This window comes from Geotrypetes seraphini, chromosome 6 (assembly GCF_902459505.1).
Source record: "Geotrypetes seraphini chromosome 6, aGeoSer1.1, whole genome shotgun sequence".
Lineage (NCBI taxonomy): Eukaryota > Metazoa > Chordata > Amphibia > Gymnophiona > Dermophiidae > Geotrypetes > Geotrypetes seraphini.
Window position 1 is genome coordinate 48039639 of NC_047089.1, and position 16702 is coordinate 48056340.

Here is a 16702-nt window from a genome sequence, read left to right on the forward strand (position 1 = left end):
GTAAAACTCTCTACCGCTGCTTAATAAAAGGCATGTGTTATTTTGTTGTTCTTGAGTCAATTATATTGGGATTGAAAGTACAGCTACTTTTGGTCAGTCGGCCTACATAGATATAGGCTGGTTTACACTAGAGAGTTGTGCGGGGACAGAAATCCCACCCATCCCCGCCAGGATCCTCTCCGTCCCCACCCGTCCCTGCCAGGATTCTCTCTGTCCCCACCCATCCCCGTCAGGATCCTCTCTGTCCCCACCCATCCCCGCAAGGAATTACCTCCATCCACGCCCATCCCCATAAAAAGCAGCAATTATTTCTGATAGGATCATCAATTCCACAGTTTCTTTTGTGTTTACGCTGCTGTTTTCCTTGTGGAATCTCTTTGGTGGAACCATTTTTTTGTTTTCAGTTCAGGTAATTCACTTATAAACCCCCTCTTTTACTAAGGCTGACGTGTCCATTATATTATATGGACGAACCCTGCTTCCAAAGCCTTCCATCCCCATGGGAGTTCCGTTGGCTAGAGGGGGGTCCCCGTGGGAGTCCCATGGGTCAGAGGGGGGTCCCCTGGGAGTCCTGTGGGTTAGGGGCGGGATTCCCGCAATCCCCGTTCCCGTGCAGACCTCTAGTTTACACCTTTCTTTCCAGGAGCTCTGTATAGCATTCCATGTATTAATGCAGAAAGAGAAATTATTTGGTAACCAATCATGCAAGCTTTCATTCTAATGTGATGCAGTGATGGGATAAATATAATGCAGTGCTGTGATATATCAGCCTTTTTGTAAAACGTCCACACATCAGCAGTTCTTGAAACTCTCAGTCCTGTAAACACCTATAAAACAGTCACACTTTACGTCAACAGCTTTGCCCTCATCTTGCAGCCCTATCTAAGCTTTTCACTATGATAGTTTTGTTTTAAATAAATACGTCTTATAAATAAACATAAAAATTAGTTAAACTAGTGATATTTTAGGTTCATCGAGATCAACCCCCCCCCCTACACAAACGAACACATACACCAATATACAAAAAAAAACCCCAACTTTTGAGTTCAACTAGCTACAATGGAAGAATAAATGTATCATGCTTCACACTGAAGTAAGACCTTTGAACACAATACCATTTAGGGGAGAACGGAGGGATAGTCTCAGGCTTGTTGCAATTTTACAGTGGTAGCAAAAGTTGTTATTGGGATGAATAACGAGAACGAAACACAGAGGGTCAGTTATATTATAATTTCTATAAAAAAAATGTATACATCCAAATTCAAAAGCAAGACCCCATTTTTTTGGGAAAAAGAAGAATTGTCAGAAGCCCAGGTGAAAGTCTTTACAAGGTTGTGAATTATGAGGCAGTCACACCATAGTAAAGAACAGAATAATGAATGCAATTTGGTGTCGTGCCCCAAACCCAAATTTCCACTGTTTGTATCAGAATAGCACAAATCGTTGCTAGCTGAATGCTAAGCCCCATAGGGGAGGGAGGGGGGAAGAAGTGTCACCTCCCAGGGCATCACCAGTTACAAATCGCAATGGCTGGAGAGAGCTGTCACTTTGCATGAGTCCTTCAATGGCTTACAATGCTTTGTGGTGCGCAATCTTTCTTTACGCCTTTAAACTTAGGGGTCCGTGAAAGAACGGCCTTTTTGTTGCAGTGCTCACCTCGGATTATAAGTTCCTTCCGTTGCAGCACTTCTTCTCCCGTGTACATGTTCCTTGCTTTGCAGCCGTAGGTGCCCGAATCTTCCTGGGTGGCATTTGTAATATTCAGATCCAACCTGAGGGAGTATTTCTCTACGAAAGAATTTCTTTTGCTCCTCTGATGAACTGTTTGGTTGTCAGCTGTCCCTGGTAAAAGCCACGTAACATCTGTGTACAGATGTTTGTTTGCTGAGCACGACAAAGTCAACTCATCTCCCTCTGTGGGTTCTTTATCCAAATTAATATAAAATCCATTTGGTATGTCTGGAGCAAAAGGAAAAAAAATATTATTAAACAGGTAACTACTCTGTATAAGCTGAAACGGTTCTAATTTATTACTTATTTGCATGCATTTGATATACCACAAGGGGTATATAACATGGCAGTTATATGATTAGCAACTTTACAACAAAAAAAAAGAAAAGACATAATGGACCAAATTCTATATATGTTGTCTAATTCAGCCCTATTAAAGGCAAATGTTAATCCAAAATATTTGAAACCAGCACAAAGACCTTTTGTTGTTTAGTGGTAAAACTGTGGAACTCACTTGTGAGGGAAATACAGAAATGTGGTGAAAAAGGCACATTTAGGAAACTACTTAAAACACAATTGTTTGTGAATGCCTTTTTTTAGACATTGATTCCTCCTGACTGCTGATTTTTGAGAACCTGTTTATAACTGTTTGTATAGGCCTCTTCCGGCGTTGATCTTTCCTATTGCTGATTCTCTGAGTATATATTTTCTTATGTTTATCGCTATTTTTTTTGTTTTGTAAAACTATGTATGTAATATCATATAAACCGTTTAGGTTTTAGACGGTATAGAAATTTTAAAAATAAAATAAAAAATCAGCGCTGAAAAGATCTGCACTTAGCGCTACTCTATAAATCTCTTCTGGAGTTAGGCGTAGTTTATAAAATATTGCGCAGTGTCTGCCCACGTGACTAACATTTAGGCAAAGCCATTTATGCCAATGAAAACTAGGCCTAAATGCCTGCGTCTAAATTGTGCGCAGATCAGGCGTATTCTATAGCAGTGCGCCTAACTTTTAGGAATACCCAAGAACCACCCACACCCCTCCCCTGGCCAGGCCCTCTTTTGAGATCCATGCAGTAGAATTTACGCACTCCACTTTATAGAAATTGCTTAGAAAGTTCTATATTAGTGTCAATATAGTGTATAGTTCTATATTAGTGTCAATTAGTACCAATTACTTGTTAATTGACAATTTTCAGTGCTCGTTCATTTATTAACCAACTAAGTTGAGTATGCAAATTGACAATATGCACAGATCTGCGCATGCAACTTTGGTCGCAGTCTATAGAATGAGGGGGGTGGTATGACTCTGCAATTAACATAGAATCAGTGTGACAGAGTGGGGGAGGGTAGAGGACCGGCATCAAGAGTGAGAAAGAAGAGAGCCAAAGGCATCCTGAAAGAGGCAGGTTTTAAATATAGGTTTGAATCTAAGGAGGGAGGGAATTCCAAAGTTTGGGCCCTAAGTAGCTGAAGGCAATTTCTCCAGAAATATTAAAACAGAGGGAAATAGGGATGGGAAAGGACATTATGCTGAAAAGAATGGAGCACACGGAACGAGAGAGTCCCTGATTTAGGCAGGAGCAGTGGAGAGGCGGTCTGTAAAGACCAACAGAAGGACTTTGAACTTTTTTGTGGCTGCTTTTATTTAAACTGTAGGCAATTCCCTAATTCCTATTTGTCCTGTTTGTCCGTTTTAATTAGATGGTAAGCTCTATCGAGCAGGGATTTACTCATATTACATTACATTAGAGACTTCTATTCCGCCACTACCTTGATGTTCAAGGCAGATTACAAAAGAGTTATAGAAGGTGGGTTACAAAAGAAGATCTCTGGTCATTTCCAGAGAACATAAAAAGTAGATCAGGTAGGTTCGGGAAGTCAGGAAGAACATGGGAAGAAAGAGGTACTCGTGGTGTTAAGACTTTTTCAGGGATTTCTTAAAAAGTATAGTCTTTATTTCTTTTCTGAACATCTTGTAGTCTGGGGTTGTTATCAGTAGATTGGCGATTTGGTTGTCTAGTTTTGCTACTTGGGTGGCTAGTTTTTTCTGTTTAATTTCTTTGATTGGAGGATGTGTGAATGGGGTGTGGGTTTTCCTATGCCTGGTTGAGGTAGTTTGGATGAGGCGGTTGTTCAGGTGGGTTGGGCTGTCTCCGTTTATAGTTTTAAATAGTATACAGTAGAATTTAAAGAGTATTCTTTCTGGAATTGGAAGCCAGTGTGAGTTGAAGTATGCCTCTGTAATGTGGTCGTGCTTCCTCAATGAGTAGACGAGTCTCAGAGCTGTGTTTTGAATTGTTTGTAATTATTTTGTCATTGTTGCAGGGCAGGGGAGATAGAGGATGTACAGTGCTGCATATGTCTAGCAGCACTATGGAAATGATGATTATTAATAATAGTAATAGTAATAATGTGAAAATAAATATTTGCCAAGGAAAGGTATTCTACACTAATTAAATGTTGCCTCCGGATTTATATATGAGGATGCCTGGAAATCAAGGCCATGTCAGGAGGTGGCAAACGGCAACTCTCCTGACCCCAAGCCTGCCTCAAACTCATGGACTTTGGGATCTCCTCCCTAGTTTCTGCCCTGGGCCCCTGAATGTCTAACACCAGTCCTGATTGTACAGTACCTCTGCGTATGGGTTTATAGACCCCAATTGTTTTGGCTTTGCAATATGCTGTTACAAGTTTTCAAAGACTAGGGTCCAGATGCACTAAAGCCAATGACCGTCGCAAAACCTGTTTTGACAGCTTTTGACGGTTGTATTTGCTGACGCGTTGCAGAAAAGGGCTCACCGCGTGGAAGGGGGGTAGGGGATGATTCGGGGAGGGGGGCATCTGATGTGGGAGTGGGCCTTCGGTGGCAGGAGGGAGTATGCATCTTCCTGCCATTTCGCTGTCACGAGGGGAGGTGGTCAGCATAGCAGGAAGGAGTGGGCATCCCAAGACCTGTCAGAAGTCTGCTAGGTTACTTAGGCCTTCTCACCTCACTTATTGCTAAATAAAAACAAGTCAGCAATAGGCTGATGAACAGGTGCATGGCTTTTGCAAGCTCGTCACAAATGTATTGCTGTCACCTATAACCTGTTTGACTTTCAGTTCTGCAAAGGAACGAATCAACCTTCAAGTCCTGACTGTTAAAGGTTTTGCATAGTGGTGAGTTCTTGACCATAGAGAAGCAAAACAAGAAGACCCAATATTCCACAGAAAAAGGAGCAATTCAAATGAGAACAGACTGTTGAAAACACAATGTTCTTGGCTTTCCTTTTATTTCTTCCCAAAAACTTCAAACAGAATAGAAAACTTTGTCTGCATAGATCATACAAAAATATAACGGACCCGACACGGGTCTATATTTCCTGTGAACTACATTTGTTTAATATTTATCTAACATTTGGTTTCCACTTAATACCTTAGGACCCTTGAGGAAGGCTTGTTAGCCGAAACATGGCCCATGTTGGATCTGTTATATTTTTGTATGATCTATGCGGACAAAGTTTCCTATTGTGTTTGAAGGTTTTTGGAAGACATAAAAGGAAGGTCAAGAACATTGTGTTTTCCACAGCTGTTCTCATTCAGTTCTTTACTATCTTATTGCAAACTCCTTAAGCCGCCTGATATTTGAAACTATTCAGCTGGCCAGGAAAGGCTCCTGGCTGGTTAAATGGCACTTAACTGGCGCTTTGCTGGCTAAGGTTGGTGGACAAATTAGGCCGCCAAAATAACTGGAATATCTTCCGCCAGTTTAAACCTAACCGGCCAGCAGTTAATTTCGGCTTGGCTGGTTAAATTTCAACTGGCCAAAAACCCACCTGGATATTCAATGCCGGTCACCAGAAATGGCCTGGCATTGAATATCCCAACTGACTCTCACGGTTTGAGTATCAGCCCCCCCCCTTATGTGTGAAAGGAGAACAATACTAATGAGTAATCAGAGTTCAATGAGAGACAATGTTTTAGGATAAAATTATGAAAATCCCTGAGAATCTGAGACGGATGGCAGTCTTTTATAATTAAAGAACAGCGGGATCTCATGACTAACCCTGCTTGACCTGCTTTTATCTCCTCACACTGAGGACATTTCCTTGACGTCATGTATGGAACACTCTGACTTCTGCACATGCAGTATCTTTGGGTAGAGGTAAAAACACACTTGAATTATATTAAATGATTTTTTTTTTCTAAAAGCCACACCCTCCTAATTTATTACGCCTTGAACCAATTGCTAAAGCCTGTGCAGAGCTTAGCAGCGTTGCTGGAGTCATGCAAGCAAGTTTTATTTACTTAAGTGATTTGAAACTTCCTGTGGAAATAGCTACCAAGTTTCCTGATGGAAGGTTTGGTTTATCTTTGCCAAGCACCACCAGGAGTCAAAAAATAAAATGCATGCAGTGACATTGGGAAAGCAGGGAGATAAGGCAGTGGTGTTCCTGTTTCACCCGAGGTAATTACAAACACACCCATGATCGTGCTGTGCACCAGAACCACAGTGCACAAAAAAAGGGCAGTTCACTTAGGTTACTTCAGTTTGGCGTGCCAGATTTACTCTGGAAACTGACTCGCTTTAAATAACTAGGCAGCCTCCCAGGAATAACTGTACTGCACACAGGGAAAGGCCAACCTGGTAAATAAATAAAGCCAACCCAGGAATGCAAGTCTAAAGAATTGCTTTCAAGTTGCAGGCTGCCCTAGCTTTTCCCAAAGAAGGAAAAGAAGGTCCCAGGCCCAAAAAAAAAGGCACAGGAGATGTCTTAAACCACCTTAAGTTGCATATGCTTTATTGGTGTTATAATATCCAAAATATAATAACAAGTCTTTCTCATACTATATAGATAAATTCCCGACAAGGATCCGTGTTTTGGCGACAAATGCCGCCTTCCTCAGGGGACAATCAAAGAACTTGTATGCCTTGACAGCGTTTGTGCTAGAGCGTTCCGGCGTCTGTACTCTATAGAAAAGAGCACAAACGCTGTTAAGGCATACAAGTTCTTTGATTGTCCCCTGAGGAAGGCGGCATTAGTGGCTGAAACACGGATCCTTGTCGGGACTTTACCTATCGTGTCTCCCCGAAAATAAGACCTACCCTGAAAATAAGCCCTAGCATGATTTTCGGGGTAGGTATTAATATAAGCCCTAGTCCTGAAAATAAGCCCTAGTCGCCGGCAGCAGCGCACCCCCCGTGTGCCCCTGCCGACCCTTCCATCTCTTCCTCCAATCTAAACCCCGCCCGTGAGACTGAAATACCTGATGACATCATCAATGATGCGGCAGAGGTTGTGAGAAGAGCAGGCCGCGATGCAGCCTGTGCTGCCATTTGTTTCCAGGTATTTCGGCTTGCGGTCTGGGTTTAGATGGGAGGGAGAGATGAAAGGGTCAGTAGAGTGGGGGAAGCATGGGGAGAGGGTTAGAAAGATGCTGCATAGGGAGATGGGAGAAGGGAGGGATAGAAGTTGCAAGGGTTCTACTGCACAAGGGGATGGGAGGGAGGGAGAGATAGAAAGATACTGCACAAGGGGATGAGTGAGAGTAGAAGAAAGATGCTGCACATGTGGGGGAGAGAAAGAAAATAGGAAGAATTGGGTTGGAGGAGAGGAAGGGAGAGATGATCATTGTTCATGGAAAAAAAATAAAACCTACCCAAAAATAAGACCTAGTGCCTTTTTCGGGCCCAAAATTAAAATAAGACAGTGGCTTATTTTCAGGGAAACACAGTACATAGTATGAGAAGGACTTGTTTTTATATTTTGGATATTATAACATCAATAAAGCATATGTAACTTAAGGTGGTTTAAGACATCTCCTGTGCCTCTCTCTTTTTTTTTTTTTTTTTGCTGTTCTAGCTTTTCCCAAGCCATGGATATCACGCTCATCCCAATACCAAGTGATGTGATGCCTGCTGAACTTCACTATACTAACTGTTCCAGAAAAAATTTCTTCTTGCGTCAGAAAACTGTCTTCCTAGCAGATAAACACGTATTGCTGTGCCTCTATGAAGAAGACCTGTTTTAAATATTCATTTTATGGCTGAGCTAACCCGACTAGCTCTCTTGAACAGCATAGGTAATAAATGTGAGGGATCTTCAAAAAATTTCCACACTTTTGTTGTTTTAAACACTATTTATTAAATATCTCAAAAGAAAATTACATCACTACCTGCAAGGTGAGCCGGCTTGCCCAACTAGTTACATGACATTGTACGACACGCCATCTTACTACTTCTCCCGCCCTAACCATTTCCCGTGAAAATATGAAAGTGCAGAAACTTTTTGAAGAACACTCGCAGAAACATTTACAGGCAGAGATGGCCCTTTCCCTGTGAGAATCATCTTTTTTTTTGTTCTGGGGTGGTGTTGTTTTTTTTTTTCTATTTATTATCTTTAAAAGTGAACTAACGCAGTTGCCACTCTATTTTATCCCCAAATAGCAAAAACAGACAGGGATGCATCTTCAGGGCACTAAAGTACTAGGAAAGACACACAGATTGTGATGACTAAATAAAGAACAGTCTTCCCTCTTGTATCTCATACCTCCTGCTCAGAAAAACCCCACCTGAGCTCTGCCTTTTCCTTCCCTCTTCTTCCCTATCGCAAAGGATATGAAGATAACTCAGGACAGGAAATGTCCAGTGACATCTTTCAGCCAGATCCACAGGAAGTGCTCTTAATTCCATTTGAAAGGATGTGAAATGGCAGGCAAGCTCATTACATTGGCCGAATTACCTTTTTTTTTTTAAGTAGAGATACACAATATAGAGGCCATTTTGAAAGCCTTTGTTCTGCATAACACTATGTTTTGTATGTGGTGGCATAGTGGTTAGCACCCTAAGGTTGTGGGTTCAAACCCCACATGCCCTGTGACCCTGGGCATGTCACTTAATCCTCCACTGCCCCAGGTACATGTAGATTGTGAGCCCACCAGGACAGGGAAAATGCTTGAAGTACCTGTATAGTATGTAAACCGCTTTGAGTGTGCCTGTATAACTACAAAAAAGGCAGTATACAAATCCCTTTCCCTTACTTATAAAACTGCCCAGGGTATATAGGCATACAATATGTCCTGCTGATTCACAGTTGTGTTTTTATATGGTATATAAGAAGAGATGAGATATATGCATATCTTAGTACATGTGTGCATATCCACATACACTTAGGCAGAAAAGCCATGCCTGCCTCAGAATAGGGTAACTATGTGAAGGAGCTTTCAGAAAGATAATTTTCAAAAAGCACATAGACACATGTCACCTTTAGAAAATTGTGTCACCTACGTGTTTTCCTCAGTTCCATTAATGTGGAAAAGATCGGTGCTAAGCATGATTCTATTAAAAAAAACAAAACACCTGCCCTTTATAGCATCGTACATAGTGCTGATTTCTGCCCCAGCGTTATGCCTGCTGAAACCTAGTTTGTCCAGGTTTTGGAAGACCCCGAGCTCGGGGCCGCGTCTGGAGGGCCTCTGCTCATGTGCAGATGTCAACATGACAATGTCACGCACATGACATCATCACACCAATGTCAATACATGTGCAGAGGCCCTTCAGGCATGGCCCCCAAGCTCAGTGATGAAGACACAAGGTTCGTATAGGGCTGGGGCCAGAATGGGGCTGGGTCAGGTGTCCTTTGCCAAGTTTCCAAGTTTATTATATGATTTGATTAATCGCCTATTCCAATTTCTAGGCGATGTACAATTTCTTAAATAATCAAGTACGGGTAACAAATCAAACAAACAAAAGTCATGTCAAATTAAAATAACAAATACAAACATTCCTATACAAAGTTTAACCTATACATATAATATCAAAACAAAAGGGAAAATTATTAATGGATTACAATCAATATTTAATTTAAATATATTTAAGGAAAAAACAGTAGGAGGGGAAACAAATATAGTTTGTAATAAAATATGAGATAAAAAGAGACAAAATCTTTAAATTTATTCACTAAAAGCATCTTTAAAAAGGAAACTCTTAAGTTTGGTCTTGAATTTGTCCAAATTTTTTTCCTCTCTAATAAATAATGGGAGGTCATTCCAGGACTGGGGAGCGGTTTTTGAGAAAACAGTGTGACGCCTCGTATTGATAACTTTTAATGAAGGAACGGCCAATAAGTGTTGGTCTTGTGATCTCAACTGTCTTGAGGTAATATAAGGAATTAAGACTCTAAAAATAAAAGCAGGGGTTTTAAATAATAATGATTTGAAAGTAAGCAAGCATAGTTTAAATAAAATACGGTGTGCAACTGGGAGCCAATGTGCCTTTTTAAGTAATGGAGAGACGTGACTTTTTTAAGTAATGGGGTTTTTTTAAAGAGGAAATCTGGTAACCCTGCCCTTTTGGGCTTGATTTTATAAAAGATACACCTGGTGAGAAGTCCAAAATAGTGCCTATTTTAATCCTATTTTATAAAAAGACAACCTGGGCACATAAATAGTTTCACAAAATAGACTCCCAGTATCAGCCCAAATATAGTGTGCATTAATTTAGCCTAAATATATCCCACGGTAATCCATTTTAAGCTGCTTTAGGTATACATTAGCACCTAATATAGCTTAGCAAAAGGGTTCCTGTGAAAACACTCTAGCCGCAATGGTTTTAGAAACACATTTTTATGACTCATATAAGTAATCAAGCATTTGCAGAGAAATGTTAAAAAGAAAGTGGCCCTTACCACCAACCACTGAGAGAAAAAAGTACCACTCTCTTTTTATGCTCCTAAATTTAGGAATTTAGTGAAATTTTGCAAACAAATTATGTACTCAGCCCTAGTAAATTTTCAAAGAGGTCAATTTCAGCATGATTCTCAAATTTAGAAGCATAAATCCTCTGAATACCAGGCCTTTGGAATATAATAGTAGATAAGAACCATTAAGCCACCTAATCTGCCCAGTAAACGCTGACAAGATGCACTGGAAAATGTTCCCTGATGGAGCCCAAAAGCAAAAAACAAGGAAAAAACTGCAGATCAAAATGTACAAGATGCAGGCTATGTTTATTTGTACCAAATATTAATGCAGTTACTGATATCACCTTACTGCAAATCAAGGGACCCAACATGGTCCGTGTTTCGGAGAACACACCTTCTTCAGGGGTCCATGGTTCTTATTGCGGTTTATCTTTTTACTGCTTCCTTGACACACTTTACTTTTTGCAGCAATCCTCGGCGAACACAATATACAGGCACTTTGTTACTTATCTTCATTTTTTATGGTATGTCCCAACCTTTTTCACCATGGACCCCTTACGAAGGTTTGTCCGAAACACAGACCATGTCGGATCCCTTGATTGGTAAAAGGGTTTTATTTTACTTATTTGCATTTTAATTTTGGTACAATAAATTTTTGCCTGCATCTTGTACACAGTCTGCAGTTTTGTTTGTTTCTCCTGCTTGGTATAATTGGGGGGCACATAAATGTTAGGTGTACCAATACCAAGTTACAATATCTAAGTACAGTACCGGGCAAAGCTTTGGATTTTTGGCCAGAAATAGCTAAGAAGAAAAATTTTTTTTAGATTGAATCAGGTTGGGTAGAGTGGATGGGCCATTCGGGTCTTTATCTGCCGTCATCTACTATGCTACTATGTTACATTAATATTCTGTAATAGAATCTGAAGGTCCAGGTGCCATTTTAGAAAGACTTCTACTGCCCATCCATGAGTTGCCTAAACAGAAGCTACCAGTAGTACAATTGCCCCCATATAAAATTTCTCATGTTCTTTGCTAGCCTATTAATTGCTTACAACCCTTCACAAAGATGATGTCCATTACAACAGTGTTTTTCAACCTTTTTACACCTATGGACCGGTAGAAATAAAAGAATTATTGTGGACCGGCATCGGTCTGTGGACCGGCGGTTGAAGAACACAGGGCTAAGTCGTGGGCCACACCCCGCCCATCTCTACCCAATCTCCAGCCCAGACCCTGCCCCCATAATAGTACTAATTGCACCTTGCACATCCTGTGCCTCATCTGGAAGCCTTCCCTCTGACATTGCAACGTCAGAGAGAAGGCTTCCGGTTCAGGCGCAGGATGCCCGTAGGAGCCACTGCCCATGGCTTTGTGCACTGAATCAGTTAGGAAGAGGGAGCTGGCTCGAAGATAACGGCGCATCGATTGCACCGTGGACCGGCGGTTGAAGAACACTACATTACAACATAGCCTCCTGGTGGTTCCATCTTATACCACTATATGATTTAAATCAATTAGGGGTTTTACATCTGAGGTAATGCCATCCCATTTGTGGAATGACTTACCCCTTGATTTACAATTGGAAACTTCAAATGCTAAAAATTCAAAGCAAGTCTGAAAACTCATTTTTTTCAGACTCACTTTTTCACTCTGCCCCATTTTGATGCCTTTCTTCTTTGATGATCCATAAGTCATAGTGCGGAGGCAGGGACTGCCACAAGTGAGGTCGTTATCTTGTCCTGTTTAGCCCTCTCTCTGCTTCTTGTTCACCTTTATATGTATTATTTTGTATATTTTATTTTTATACATTGTTTTATGTGTATTTTATTGCAAACTGCAACTTTTACATCTGTATGATTTGCAGTATATCAAGTTTCTATGTCACTTGATATACTGTCTATCAATGGATTACTAAATGGTTTACAATAATATATAAAATATCAATTACGGTAAAAGTTAAATTAAAAGCTGAAAATAAATAACAGTAGGTAACAAATAACAGAATACATACTGGATCCAATGGGAGTAAAGGGGAAGGGGAGTCTATTGAAAATTGAATTGTAGATTTGCTATAGTTGTCCTTTATCTTTATTTTCCATTGTTTTTCACCCACACATCCGGGCAGGGGGGAGCGGGATGGGGGTATATCTTTAGTTTTGGTATTATTCCTGATGGTAATGATGGATAGGAGAGGGAATTTTTATCTTTTGTATAGATACTGATTGATTATAAGTGCTTGGTTGATTATCATTATTTGTATATACATTGTATTACATTACATTAGTGATTTCTATTCCGCCATTACCTTGCGGTTCAAGGCGGATTACATCCAAACTAAAACAAGAATTACATTTCAACTTTGAAGTAATAGAATAAACGATGAGATAAAATTTTAAGGGAGAATTCTGGGTTTTAGATAATGTTTGGTAACTAGAAAAATTAGAGAGTACTAAGGGTTTATAGAGTGTTGGGTGTTGGGTTAGGATTGTTGTGCTGGATAGGTTTAACGTGTTTTTTGAAGAGTATGGTTTTAATTTCTTTCTTGAAGGTTTTGTAATCTGTGGATGAAGATAACAGAGTGGTGAGTTGTTTGTCCAACTTAGCTGCTTTGGAGGCTATTAGGTTGTCATAAAGTTTTTTTCGATTGACATTTTTGGATGGTGGGTAATAGAATAGTGAATGTGTTCTTCTGTGTCTGATTGAGGAGGATTGATTTAGTCTGTTATTCCAGTAAGTTGGGCTTTCTCTGTTGATTGCACTTTTTGTTGGCATTAAAAACTAAATAAAGTTCAAAGAAAAAAGAAAACTGAAACATGAAAACATTTACTGAATGGGTAAACTGGTGAATACGTTGATGAGCACCAGAAGCAGAGATGTACTGGGAATGCAGCAGAAAAAAGAGTAGATACCTGGGCAGGTCGCACTGTCAGCATGAACAGCACCCTGTTAGCTAGCACTTCCTTTCCCACCTTTATCAGCCACTACTTCCTCCTGGACAGGACAAAACGGGCTTTGACACAGGCCATAGCTACAATGGTAAGTGGCAGAGACCAGCATTACGCCACTGCAACCAAGACCCTTGTGGAAATTTCAGCGGAAAACTACCCTGCAAGATACCTCTAAGGTCGTGACCTCAGACTCATCGGGATTGTTTTCAATGGAAGGAAAACCCAGATGTCTCAATCTGGAGGTAAAACTTAGATATCTCATCCCGCCCTCCTTTTTCTGGAGCTATATGGTAAGCCTACTTCAGGAGGAGTTCCAAAGAAAACAACAGTGTCTAAAAAAGTTGCTGTATATAACGTTCACCCTGTGTGGATAGTGAGTTCTGAAAAAAAAAAAAAAAAAAAAAACCAAAAAACAAACCCACCTAGGGCTCCTTTTACAAAGCCGCGCTAGCGGTTTTAATGCACGCACCGGATTAGCGCGCGGTATAGTGCACGCTAGCCGGAAATCTACCACCTGCTCTAAAGGAGGCGGTAGCGGCTAGCGTGTGCGGCAATTTAGCACATGTTATTCCGCGCGTTAAGACCCTAGCGCGGCTTTGGAAAAGGAGTCCCTAGTGTCTAAAAAATTACAATATATAACATTCGCCTTGTATGGATTTTGATGAAAGTTATTCAGAATGAGCTAAATTCAAATAAATTAATATCTCACCTGTCACAAAGAAGTTAATGTTCCTTTTGTCTTTTCCTACTTTGCTGAAAGCTACACAGCTAAAGACTCCAGAGGCTCTTGATTCTGCCACCATCAGCATGCCAATAGTCTGTGGAAGAAATCACAGTTTTAGACCTCATCAGAGCATTCCTTTATTGCTGAAATGTGGTCCATGTCAGATTGATTAGAAAAAAATAACCAACAAATATTCAGAATAAAGCTGCTAATAGTGGAAGGTAACAGGCTGAAAGGCAAGTAACTAACATGGAGAAAAAGACCTCAGTGTTTCAAGGAAACAACCAAGAAACTATATGTTCAGTTATAAACTGCCATACAAAACACATCCCAGGTCAAAAAACTCCATGGAAAAGATTCATAAAGATACAGTTTAAAATACACAAATTAAACTGCAAAAAACAGCAAAAAACTGTAAAAACTTGCACTTATCTTCCATTCATCTCCCACAAGCAGTGGAATTAAATATCCGTTGCTCCAATACGGAACCAGACACACTTTTCAAAGAATGAACTCAGTATTCCCGACAGGCCCTGTTTCGCCAAGTGGCTGCGTCAGGGGAATATCTTTAGAAAGAGAGCAACTGCCATTTGCCTGCAGAAGATTTTTTGAAGCAGTTGCTCTCTTTCTAAAGATATTCCCCTGACGCAGCCACTTGGCGAAACAGGGCCCGTCGGGAATACTGAGTTCATTCTTTGAAAAGTGTGTTTGGTTCCGTATTGGAGCAACGGATATTTATTTCCACTGCTTGTGGGAGATGAATGGAAGATAAGTGCAAGTTTTTACAGTTTTTTGCTGTTTTTTTGCAGTTTAATTTGTGTATTTTAAACTGTATCTTTATGAATCTTTTCCATGGAGTTTTTTGACCTGGGATGTGTTTTGTATGGCAGTTTATAACTGAACATATAGTTTCTTGGTTGTTTCCTTGAAACACTGAGGTCTTTTTCTCCATGTTAGTTACTTGCCTTTCAGCCTGTTACCTTCCACTATTAGCAGCTTTATTCTGAATATTTGTTGGTTATTTTTTTGATATTTTGGATATTCAGCTTGTATACTTTTTGATAGATTGATTAGAAAACCAGTTTATATTTTTGGGGTCTTTTAATGTGTGCTTTGCTTTGTGAGATTTGATGTGAATTTTTTGGTTGTAAAAGTGTTTCAATTAGATGCATTATTTCAGTTTAAAAATTTCTGGACTAATGAAATTGAATACCTGTTGCTTTTTGCTTCCGCTGCAATGCATTTGAAAACAGAAAAGTTTCTGTTAGATGTCAAGGAAAAGCATCACAGCTGCGCTCAGATGAAGGTAACTGTTTAAAGCACTGAGAAACAACAGGAAAGCAGGTTCTCACAAAGAATAGCCTGATGGTTAGAGTAACAGCAAGATGGGAAGCAGGGAAATTAGAGTTCAGATCCCACTGCCATTCACTTTGATCTTTGATCACTCATCCCTCCATTCCCTCTGGTACAATCTTGGATTATAAATCCCCCAGGGATAGGAAAATACCCCTTGGACTGGAATGTAGCTTACCTTGAACTACTGGAAAAGGCATGAGATCTTATCAGTGCTTGAGCTACAGTCATATTCCCAAATAAGTTTCAAGTTTAATAAAATCGCTTATCTGGAATTACTGAGCGAATGACAATCTGATAATTGTACAAATTAAAGCATTTATTTTTTATAAATCTTTATTAATTTTCAATCCGAGAACAGTGCATTAAATATATACATACAATTAACGTCATAGACAGCACTTACAATCGATCAATGAATACAACAAAATTTATTATACCCCCCCCCCCTCCCTGGATGTGCAAATCAAATAGGAAATAAAGGCATAATCCAACTAATCAGAGTTAACAAAATTTGTCAATGGACCCCCATGTTAATTTAAATAGTTTATTATGTCACAATATTTCTGAATTCATTTTTTCATATTTATAACATAAACATAAAGTTTCCCACCAAAAGGAAAAATTAACTCTGTCCCAATTTTTCCAGTTCTTGGTAATCATTTGCATGGCCATCCCAGACATAATGATAAAGAGCCTGCTTTTATACCATTCTAATGGAAGTTTAGTTGACAACAATGTCCCACAGATTACCACCACGCTTATCTGGATTTACTGAGCGAATGACAATCCGATAATTGTACAAATTAAAGCATAAATTAAACATTTAAAATTGACAGGGGTACATGTCAAACCGGTACATAAGGAGATGAGGGGAGGAAATATAATCTCTGTAAGAAAAGTAACAAATAAGGTAAGATCATCATGGAAAATGAGAACGAAGAAGAAAAAAGGAAACAAAACAGAAGAAATAAGAAGAAACTAGAAGAAGAGCACCGTATCTGAAAAATGTAGCAAGATTACTAAAAATAGTTAAGTACAGACTTCCTAGGAAGGAATACTGCCATAGAAGGTTCAGCATCTTTAAAAAGGAAGCTTTTACGATTACTCTTTACGATTACTCTATATGCCTATCTTCTCTTAGGGATAGTGGGAGGGCATTCTATGTCTGCGGTACAACAACTGAACATATGTTTTGTTTGCGTGTGATGATAATCTTTAATGACAGAACTATCAGAAGATGTTGATCCATGGAA

At 39.8% G+C, this 16702-nt stretch overlaps 1 protein-coding gene across 4 annotated transcripts in view; it reads right to left on the reverse strand.

Annotated features, from left to right (window-relative positions):
• The window catches only part of FLT1 (fms related receptor tyrosine kinase 1), a 284781-nt gene that overhangs the window by 116278 nt on the left and 151801 nt on the right, over positions 1-16702 (reverse strand). For all 4 annotated transcript variants that reach the window (XM_033949142.1, XM_033949140.1, XM_033949141.1 and 1 more), the window contains exons 12-13: positions 14079-14187; positions 1657-1959 (exon numbers count right to left, since the gene is read on the reverse strand). In XM_033949142.1, coding sequence (XP_033805033.1) covers positions 1657-1959; positions 14079-14187 — 412 coding nt within the window. The remainder of the gene's footprint in view (positions 1-1656; positions 1960-14078; positions 14188-16702) is intronic.